This window comes from Electrophorus electricus, chromosome 2 (genome assembly GCF_013358815.1).
Source record: "Electrophorus electricus isolate fEleEle1 chromosome 2, fEleEle1.pri, whole genome shotgun sequence".
NCBI classification, from domain to species: domain Eukaryota; kingdom Metazoa; phylum Chordata; class Actinopteri; order Gymnotiformes; family Gymnotidae; genus Electrophorus; species Electrophorus electricus.
In genome coordinates, this window is record NC_049536.1 from 25,769,855 (window position 1) to 25,779,625 (window position 9,771).

The following is a 9,771-nucleotide window of genomic DNA, read 5'->3' on the forward strand; positions in this document are numbered from 1 at the left end:
CTTTTGCGTTACACAAAAATATATTCGATCTACAACAGGACAAATGTAATCGTGCGCTACTAAAATGTCTAATCCTTGTATAGTTAGGTGAAGTAGTGCAGACGGGGTTATATTAAGCAGCTTTAACCAAAGCATATCAAGTTTTCTTTTGTTGACTGGCAGAAACTTACTATCTATCTAGATAATGTAGACAGAAGAACCATCTAAAGGAGCCAAGTTGTTTCGAGGGGATTGGTATATTGACGACAACATATGAAGGTCTTCTCTGTAGCGTGCCCAAAGGTTTTTAAAAGGCAACGTTCTCTGCTGCGCTATTTAATCGTTACTTTCACATTTACAATGTGGTGGGCGAGTTATTTCATTTGCTAATAATATTTTAAACTCGTGTCTTAGTGTCCGCTCGTGGTAAAAGTCATTCTGCGTTTGTCGTTTCGTTTTAGAACGATCGTTGCTTCCGTATAAATTGATAAATCGGCCAGCTAAATAAACACCAGAAGGACATTTTTTTTCATGAATATTTTTGTTTGAGGATACTAGCAAAAGCTGAACTCTTGGAAGTCGATCAGTAATTCAGTGACGATCATATGGATTCCTTTTTCAGATAACATTTGGAAACGCTTATTACTTTAAAGTGCACAGGAGATGGAGCCCCAGACTAAACGGAGGAAAGGCATGGATTATGACACAAACTCTTGGGATGTCCTCCCTGTTCTCTCAGATGAAAAGTCCCAGGACACTAAACTGTTGGATGCTTATGCAGCCCCTATCATTCAGAAGAGAGAAACCTCACGTCTGGTCAAAGAATTGGCTGTGATCTACCCTTTAACAGATCTGCAACATATAAAAAGGGTAAGGAATTGCAAAGACAAAAACACTCCTCATCCATTGGAGGTCATTGTATGCTTGGCTAGTGATGTTCCGGAGATGGGATGCAAACAGCCTACCCTTAGTGATCTGCTATGTTCGAAGATCTTTGACTCCAGTGGCCTAGATGAGCCTTTTCTAGTCAAAATCCCAGCCAATGCTCCACTGACCAGACCACAGTTTGAGAAAGCAAGTAAGCACTGGCCTACATCTTTTCATGAGGACAAACAAGTTACTTTTGCTTTGAGAGGAGAGTTGTTCACTTCCTCTCAGAAAGCTAAAATGCAAGAATATATGATGATGGCTATACAGGCTGCAAGAGCAGGTCGAGAGAAAGGAATGGATGCTGTAGGTGCAGTGATCGTCCATCCCCAGTCCAGCCAAGTCATTGCCTTAGCTCACGACTGCAGGCGAGGCAATAATTCACTTCATCACGCTGTAATGGTATGCATTGACCTTGTGGCCCATTCACAAGGAGGAGGTGCCTACCAGTATGAGAAGTACCCAGCCTGCAAATACAGAGTCCCTGACCCAGTGCCTGCCACATGTCATGTTGATATGTCCATGTTGGGAAATCCCTGCAACACTGCCATTGTGAAGGAAAACACTCAGCCATACATTTGCACGGGATATGACCTCTATGTCACCCGGGAGCCGTGTATGATGTGTGCCATGGCATTAGTCCATTCAAGGATAAACAGGGCTTTCTATGGAACAACATCAGCAGATGGTGCCTTAGGAACCAAGTATAAAATTCATTGTCAAAAAAATTTGAATCACCACTTTGAAGTCTATAAAGGAGTGATGCTACAGGCCTGCACAGAGCTCCAGACCTTAAAGTAAATTGATACTTGTTTTTAGTCTTAAGTTTCCTAAGTTCAAGTTTACCAAGGTTAAGGTCATAATTAAAAGTTTTTTTTTAATTATCTGGACTGTTTACATTTTTAACAAGTGTACATAACAGCTAATTACATAATTTGTACACTGTGTTTAGATTGGGATTATTGTGACAATACACAGCTATTGTAATCCAATGAAATTTACTCCTCGTTGTGATAGGACTCTAATCAGCATCTTGGAATGTTTTTGGATTGTTTTAACCACATAAATCTATATACATCACAAATTGTACATCCACATAAATATAAAGGATTATGTTCATTATTTCATATTCCCAAGAATCTACACTGTCTACCTTAAAACAGTCCCACTTTAAAACTTTTTACAAATGGTGTGAAAAGACAAGAAAGACCAAAGTTGAGCACAAACATTTTAATGGACCTATCACATACATGTATATTCTTTTAGCTCCAGTAATACCAACAATAAGCAGAAGCCAAAAAGGACTAGCTGCCTTGGTAATGGAGTTCAGACTTACCATTACATCCTAAACAAGCACACTTGAATGAATTAGTACATAAACATATCAGACAGTAAACACTACTCTTGTTAATGGATGTTTAAGTATTGAGACATCAACCCAATGTAGGACTATACATATTCACACTATCAAAATACTTGATTTAGCAAGTCTTTCCAAAAATCATGCAAGACTTCTGTTCTGTAGAGCACTAATACAAGAAGAAAACAAAATTTACTGGGTCCAATTCTTACAAAGAATTGTTCTTAAAAACAGCTTTTTAAATTTAGAAATGTGATGTTAAACAAAAAGCATTAGTTCCTCATGGTTTAATGAGCGCCTACAAAAAAAAAAAACAACAAAAAAAACAAAACCAGTTAATATTTGTGAATAAGGAAAAAAACAAACAAAAGACTCCAAACAGCATTGAGACCTGGGCCAGCCCAGATCCACGAGGACCAGAAAGAAAAAAAAATTAAATATTCACTTAAGTTAATGCACAAGGCATTATCACATATGTCTGTAATAACTTCAGGTGCATCTAAGCATGGACTAACACTAAATTATACACACTGTACAAAACTGCGTCACAAAGCACAGAGGGTTTCCTATTCTCCTATCGGATGAGGCAAAATCTCATTGGAGAGCTGGTCTCAGCATTGTTTCCTCTGAACAGTGAGCTTAATACTTGTTGATTCCAAAGATCCGCACTCCATGGAGCTGTGGCAGTTTTGGGATAAGCACACTCAGGAGGGAAGCAGTATTTATCACAAAATGAGCTGTGTCATATTTTGTGTAGAAGCTTGCCAGGAAATATCTAAAGGAAATAAAAATAAGCATTTAAAACGTGAGCGATACAGTATATTAGATATATAGCTATGAAAATTCTTATGCTTATCTACATTAAAGTAATCTGCTAAGCGCAAAAAAAAGACAAAACAAAATTACGCCACATACAAAATGATTGGTGAAATTGTGAAGAATTTTCTGGAGGATGTGAACTGCACGCCATAGTCCAGCTGTTCCCAGTGTGTAAGGAGTCTGGCCTTGCCCTGGTCTGGAGTTTCAAATGGTGTGCCTTTCACTGCATGCATGAACACATACATACCCTGCATGGAAACACATATGTACAGCCATATTTCAAATGGTGACACCGTGTTTTATGCTCTTGGTGTGCATAGCACAGATATTTATGGTAATAGGAAATAAGGGATTAAATGGAACAAAGGAGGGATGGTAATTTTATTTCACCAAAAATCAAAGTTTCCTGAAGTCAAAGTTTTATTTAAGCTTCATAAAGCAGAATTAATTTATTTGTCACTACTGCTTGACCATGATAGGTCTATTATTGCCAACTACAAAAGGCAGGAAATAAAGCACTTGAATAGCTTCTCTCATCATCGTGTTACAGTATGGATGCTCTACCATATACCAGACTGTGTGAACTTTGCAAATGATATGCTAACGATCTTGCTTCTTTGTTGAAGTGAGCCATCACATAATATTGTGTGAGAACTAGGGAAGCGGCAACTGTTGGAGGTCAGCTAATTACAGGACATGAACATACAGGTGAAAATGCCACCTACTGAGATTGCAACACAGTGCCAAGTAAAACAATTGATTATTTAACAGTAGATACTCACAAAATTGTGAATAACATTTGTAAGGGTCCACACGACAGGAACACTGAAGAAAGGAATGCTTAACAGCACAATGTGAAGCATTCCTACACCTAATGCATAAGTCAGCCAGATCCCTCTACTATTCATAACCCGTGTGTTGGGGTTCACCTCACTGTGAGCTACACCAACATTCATCTTGACTTTCTGAGGAGGAAACAGAGGGGTACATTTAAATGAGTTAAAGTACTGTAAGTAATTGCATCACTGAGAACCAGTGTTAAGACGTATGTCAGTAAAAATGACAAAATACGTTGTGTTAGCTATGTTAGGGTATATAAGTTTAAAAAGCCAACTAAGCTCAGTCCGCTAGCTAACAGTATACCGTCATTAAGGTTTTTTTTGTACCCGTGAAGATGTGAAGATTAATTCCCCATCCTGACGTTTTTTAAAATCAACAAAACGTATACCAGCAAACACCTAAACCAAAATATTACAACAAAAATACTGCTGAAATTGTTGCCTGACTAGCTAGCAAAGGCCCTCTGGGTCTAGCTACTACTTTTTAAAAACTATCCCACATTGGCCACATTTTATCAGTTATTAGCTAGACAATCTGAAGCGACTGTTTTAAATTCAAAGTTCAGTTGCACAATGTATTCTGTCCTAACATGACTGCTTGTTTACATAACTGTATATCTGATAAGATTATCTAAAGGCTTCCTTTGCCACGTTTCGTCTTTTTGTCTATACTTAGCTAGCTAGTTACTTAAATTTCAGAGAAATTAAGACACTTTACTTCAGGAAGTTCAGCATTACCCCAATTAGCCAACAGCTAGCCAGTTTAGCAAGCCAATTTAGAGCTCTGCGACAGAACTCTGAAGATAAGCTAACTCTCCCACGAGTTAGCTAAGTAGTTCAGCTAGCTAAAGATAGCTGAGTACTTGGCTAACTTGTTTTAATTAGCTACGGACCATTCATTTTAGCTTGCCTTGCTAACATACATAGCGAGCTAGGTAACGTTGACCAACTAACCTAGCTAGCTGGTTAGCTATGACTAAAATCAAGTTTTCGATTGTGTTTTATATTTTAGCTGTACAGCTAGATAACGCTATTTGACAAGCACGTCGTTGTTTATTTTATTCTGCAGCTTACTCCCAATGGCAAGGCGATGCCAATGCCCAGCAGAATCACCGTTACAAATCCAGCGGTGGTCGACCACCACACCAGTTGATTTGTTTTGACGCTAGTTGAGCGATATGTAGGTCAACATGAAAACGCATTTAACCCCTTGCGTAGTTATTCTGTAAACACCAGCAAAATGTTTACAGCGCTGCAACATGGTTTGTAATACTTACGTTAGTGCCTTAGTCCAAATCTGCTGGTTTTGAACACTGAACCCTGTAGCTATTACTGCAGATAAACGGCCAGCACCGTTGCCCGTCTCGGTATAACTGGCTGCACAAATAGCTAGCTTAGCTAGCTTAGCTAGCTAGCTGACGATGTGACGTCGTGAGTAGCTAGCTAACTAGCTGACGTTGAGACGTCGTGACGTTGTAGCTAGCTGGCTAGTTGACGTTGTAACTAGCACAAAACCGTCTACTGTGTTTGACGAATTGACTGACAATCCAAACAGCCAATCATCTTAGGGAATTGAGTTTACGACAAAAAGGCGCTTTTTACGTTACTTCCGCTACAATAAACTGGTGTGTTTACTTTTACATTAGTATCAATATGGGAAAATTATGAGAGGTTTTCGATTGATGATTGATTAAAAAAACCCAAAAAACTCCCCCTAAAATCTGGCTTTCATCTACTTTGAAAGTCGGTGAGTAAATTTGTGCAGACATAAAAGGCTCCTGTGTCTTAAAGGTTTACATGTGCTATTGGCAAGCGCGCTCATTAACAGGCTTCTTAGCTGGTTAGTTAGCGTTAGTAGTCTAGCGTTATATTTCTTGATTAAGTACAAGTTGGCTAGTAGACTAGGTTACATTTTTGATTAATTGGCAAGCTTAGCTAGCTAGTTTGTTTTCTCCCAAACCCTGTTTGGCATCACTCTGTCACTTATTTTTGTGTGGTGTGGTGTACCGAGTATCAAGTGTAGGGAGCATTTGTTATATTTCAAAAGTTTTGAAAGTTATATTTGTCTTTGCACCACACGGCACTGGATATTAAGACGTACGCATTTGTGATTTAGCTAGCTGTATTTGTGTCAAGAGTGTTAGTATATGTAAACGATAAAATAATTAAAATGATGGTATTTCACTTGGTCACATTATCGCTCATCAAAAACTAATGAATTGGTTCCCTTCCGTCACTGATTCTCTAACGAACGTTTGCTGTGTACTGGAATGTGGGCTCTATACACTAATTTCCTTTGTGTGGCTTTGATTTGTTCATTAAATTCACGAAGAGCTAAAGTTGGCATCTTAAAGTGTAGAAGCGCAGATACACTGGAACTGAACACTTGTGTACACTGATCTGAAGGCTTATATTTGCCTTCTAGATGAAATAACCATGAAAGCACTTCCTCTGGAGACTGTGCGTCTACTCTCTAGCTCCCAAGTGATCACATGTGTCCTAAACGTTGTCAAGGAGCTGATTGAGAACTCACTTGATGCCAGTTCATCAAGAATCGAAGTTAAATTGGTAAGTGCATAATTTGTGCACAGGTTGCTCCTGATGTCAACATTAAAACTGCAGCAGCTCAATTCTTAATATCATGTTTTAATTGTAGGAGAATTATGGTTTGGATCGTATTGAGGTACGAGACGATGGCTGTGGAATTAAAACAGCTGATGTCCCTGCTATGGCTTTGAAGCACTACACCTCTAAAATCTCGTGCCATGAAGACTTGGAGCATCTTAACACATATGGCTTCAGAGGAGAAGCTCTTGCATCTATATGTGCCATTTCTGAGGTGCTCATTATTTCAACTGACCTTATTGAGCATCTTATTATAGAATGATATGATAACAGCAAAAGTGTGTGATTTTTAAAAATTTTTAAAAAAAAATTGACCTTAATGTGCACTTCAAGGTAGTGGTTACCACCAGAACAGCTGACGATGATGTTAGCACTCAGTATACACTGGACCTCAATGGACACATTGTCTCCAAGAGGCCATCTCATCTTGGACAAGGTAAGCATTTTTTCCATCCATAAGTCAAACAAGCAGAAAACAAGAAAAAGAACAACTACTTTAAAAATGCCATTTATTTAGGCACCACTGTGTGTGTGATGAGACTGTTCAAGAACCTCCCTGTCAGAAGACAATATTACTCCAGCTCAAAGAAATGCAAAGAGGAACTCAAGAAGGTTCAGGATTTGCTGATGGCCTATGCAATTATTAAGCCAGAGCTGAGGATCACGTTGACTCATAATAAGGTCTGGAAGCCTGCATTCTCCATTTCCTATTCACTGTGTATGTTTGCATTTGACCGTTCTGCATTCTTTTCTTTCAGTAGAGGCTACAAAATGCTTCCCGTTCCATGTTAATAGATTTGGCCAAATTTGTTTTTGACTCTATCCTTTAGCATATATGATTGAAAACAGTGCCTAGTAGGTTAAAGTGTTTTTTGTAGCTTTTTATTCAATGACATTTTAAATCTATATTGAGTGAAATATATAAGAATGGTTGTTCTTTTTATACATAAGCCACTTCAGTTTTGAGGGGACTTTTTAACCCTCAATTATTTCTGTTTTTGATGTTTATTAGTAGTTTGCTTCCTGTGGTAAGCTAATGCCATGCGGGTGTACTTCTGGTCCGGTGTTATTGGTCTTCTTGCTCTTCACTATTGCACTCTTGCTTCTTAACAATGAACCGAAATGTTGATTTTGACACACATTATGTGTTACATATCTGTGCCTGATTGATTAATTCTAGTTTTTTAGAATGATCAACACTTCTTTGGTGTACATGTTGAGAGACAGGAGGAAGAGTTGCATGCAAATGACACACATGCAGTCAACTAGTTACCTTTTTGTTTTCTCTCTTTTGTATTAAATAATGATGCAGCAACATGCAGTCCAGTTACATGTTGGACTGGGAGTGTATAAAAAGGGCTGCCATATAATTCTCATATGATTGACCTAACAAGGATATAAAGCTGCTTCAATACTGTACGTTATGCAGACACCTAAGACCAAACCAAGAATGTATTTTATGTTTTTAGCCAGTAGGAGAAATCGTCAGCAATAAACAAATTTACAACGTCTCATGTTTGGAAAACACATTACATAAAAAAAGGATATTTAGGAACCAATACAGTTTTGTGTTGTGATTATAAAACTGGACATCAGATAGTAAATAACTGTAGTTTGACCTAATTTGGGTCAGTTCAAACTTTGAGCACTTTTTATGCACAGCTTTTGAATATTTATGCATTTGATCATAACAAAAGCTCAAATTAATTTGGTACGAAAGAAGTTTTTTTTCCCCCTGAAATTATTGTTATAGATTTCTTATACTTTGCATCATTCCTCATTTAAGTGGCCAGTGAGTTCTGGGCAGGGTTATTTACATGCAAGAAGGTTTTTGGCCACAGGGTGGCTTCATATGTCAACAAATGTATTACACTGGTCCCACTACTAAGGCATGTAATGCTCCCACTACAGTTATTTACTTTCTGATATCCAGCTTCATGTCACAGCTCTAATTTGTGTTGATCCCCACATGCCTATATTTTTTCATACATGTGATGTTTTTTAAAACATCAGACATTGTAAATTAGTTTATCGTTGATGGTTTCTCCTACTGGTTGAAGTCATAAATATGTTTTTGGTTTGGTTTCCACAATCACATCCTGTTAGCTGTCAAAGATAACATAAGACCTGCTTGCCTGCCAAGACATAGTTTAAATTCTGACAGCACAGTCAGACAGAGGGAACTTTCCACCACCAATCACAGCTTTCCTGGAAAGCAGACGTTGAATAGGCTTTTACTTATGACAGCTCTTTGAAGGAGGTATTCATAGTACCCTTAAGGTACATAGGGCTTACTATATGCACCGCTGACAGCATGCTGCGAGTCCATAACACAGTCACATTGCGTGAAGGATTTTCATCCATTAAGAGTTTAACCTGCGTTCATGCTTTACCTTGTTCTAAATGCAGTGAATCTGTAACTGGACTTCATCCAAATTTAGCAGTGCACCTAGACTAAGCCTAATTATATAAAGCTATGGCTAAAGGCCTAAGGCTGTCATCTAAGCCTAATGTATCAAGCAGAGTGGTGTGAGGATTGCAGACTTGATTTTAAGTGCAATAACAGATTTGACTTCTGAGATACACAGCCATGTAATTGTATAGAGCATGTCATTTGTACCCATGTGTCATGCATAAAGATTTGTGAGGATTGGCTTTGGTATTTAGGTTTTTATTAAGTTAATTTAGTTTATTATCAGAGGAGGAGCATACAGTCATTTAGTCCAATCAGCAGTTCTCACCGTATCATGTATCCCAAACTTTGCATTTGCTGAGCATTGGGTTTCATGAGTTCTCCAAAAGCTGTTTATTACCAAGCTACTCCTTTTACATTCACCAAATTGTGTATTTCATAGCAGAGATGTGTACTGTGGACTGAGTGCAGCACAGAAATCAACACCTTGGATATATATACTCACTAGTGGAAATGCCAGCGACAGGCAAATGTGGGTGTGAAAATGTGTCCATTTCTCCATCTTGCGAACTGACACTTGCTTTAATAGAGTGATATATGGTTGTGCCTTTCATTTGCAGCAGCCTCGTGTTGAACTGTATTTTTGACTAAATCTGAGTATTTGAAAAAAATAGATGGTATTTGTTTGTGTGCAACTGTCTGTGTATGATCACCATAGATCATTAGGTAAATCATGCAGACCCAAGAGAGTTTGGTAAAGTTGCTAAAGAACAGGAAAAGCCATATGGTCCAAGCTGAGTTTACACAGA

The 9,771-nt window shown here is 38.2% G+C and overlaps 3 protein-coding genes across 4 annotated transcripts in view; 2 read left to right on the top strand and 1 right to left on the bottom strand.

Moving 5' to 3' along the window:
• Positions 1 to 38: 38 nt before the first annotated feature.
• On the top strand, positions 39 to 1,787 carry adat3 (adenosine deaminase tRNA specific 3). The gene has a single exon (XM_027016433.2). It carries the CDS (start codon positions 643 to 645, stop codon positions 1,705 to 1,707), a length of 1,065 nt encoding a protein of 354 aa, XP_026872234.2. The 5' UTR covers positions 39 to 642; the 3' UTR covers positions 1,708 to 1,787.
• A 334-nt stretch (positions 1,788 to 2,121) lies between these two features.
• On the bottom strand, positions 2,122 to 5,383 carry ormdl1 (ORMDL sphingolipid biosynthesis regulator 1). The gene is made up of 4 exons (XM_027016434.2): positions 5,202 to 5,383; positions 3,868 to 4,050; positions 3,182 to 3,333; positions 2,122 to 3,041 (listed from the first exon to the last, which is right to left on the bottom strand). The coding sequence occupies exons 2-4, from the start codon at positions 4,039 to 4,041 to the stop codon at positions 2,906 to 2,908; spliced, it is 462 nt and encodes a 153-aa protein (XP_026872235.1). The 5' UTR covers positions 4,042 to 4,050; positions 5,202 to 5,383; the 3' UTR covers positions 2,122 to 2,905.
• A 166-nt stretch (positions 5,384 to 5,549) lies between these two features.
• The window catches only part of pms1 (PMS1 homolog 1, mismatch repair system component), a 19,487-nt gene continuing 15,265 nt past the window's right edge, over positions 5,550 to 9,771 (top strand). The window contains exons 1-5 of one of the 2 annotated variants that reach the window (XM_027016454.2): positions 5,550 to 5,671; positions 6,350 to 6,492; positions 6,581 to 6,763; positions 6,883 to 6,985; positions 7,067 to 7,230. In XM_027016454.2, the coding sequence (XP_026872255.2) occupies positions 6,361 to 6,492; positions 6,581 to 6,763; positions 6,883 to 6,985; positions 7,067 to 7,230 (582 nt within the window). In that variant the 5' untranslated portion in view covers positions 5,550 to 5,671; positions 6,350 to 6,360. Of the gene's footprint in view, positions 5,672 to 6,349; positions 6,493 to 6,580; positions 6,764 to 6,882; positions 6,986 to 7,066; positions 7,231 to 9,771 lie in introns of those variants that run through there. The other variant, XM_027016455.2, reaches the window with a different exon arrangement.

Bases quoted from the DNA above. Each gene is read 5' to 3' on its own strand.
- adat3 (XM_027016433.2), top strand. From the start codon at position 643: ATGGAGCCCCAGACTAAACGGAGGAAAGGCATGGATTATGACACAAAC.
- ormdl1 (XM_027016434.2), bottom strand. From the start codon at position 4,041: ATGAATGTTGGTGTAGCTCACAGTGAGGTGAACCCCAACACACGGGTT. The intron at 3,334-3,867 runs GTGAGTATCTAC...GTTTCCATGCAG, and splicing joins CAAATGTTATTCACAATTTT to GGTATGTATGTGTTCATGCA. The intron at 3,042-3,181 runs GTATGTGGCGTA...TATTTCCTTTAG, and splicing joins ACAATTTCACCAATCATTTT to ATATTTCCTGGCAAGCTTCT.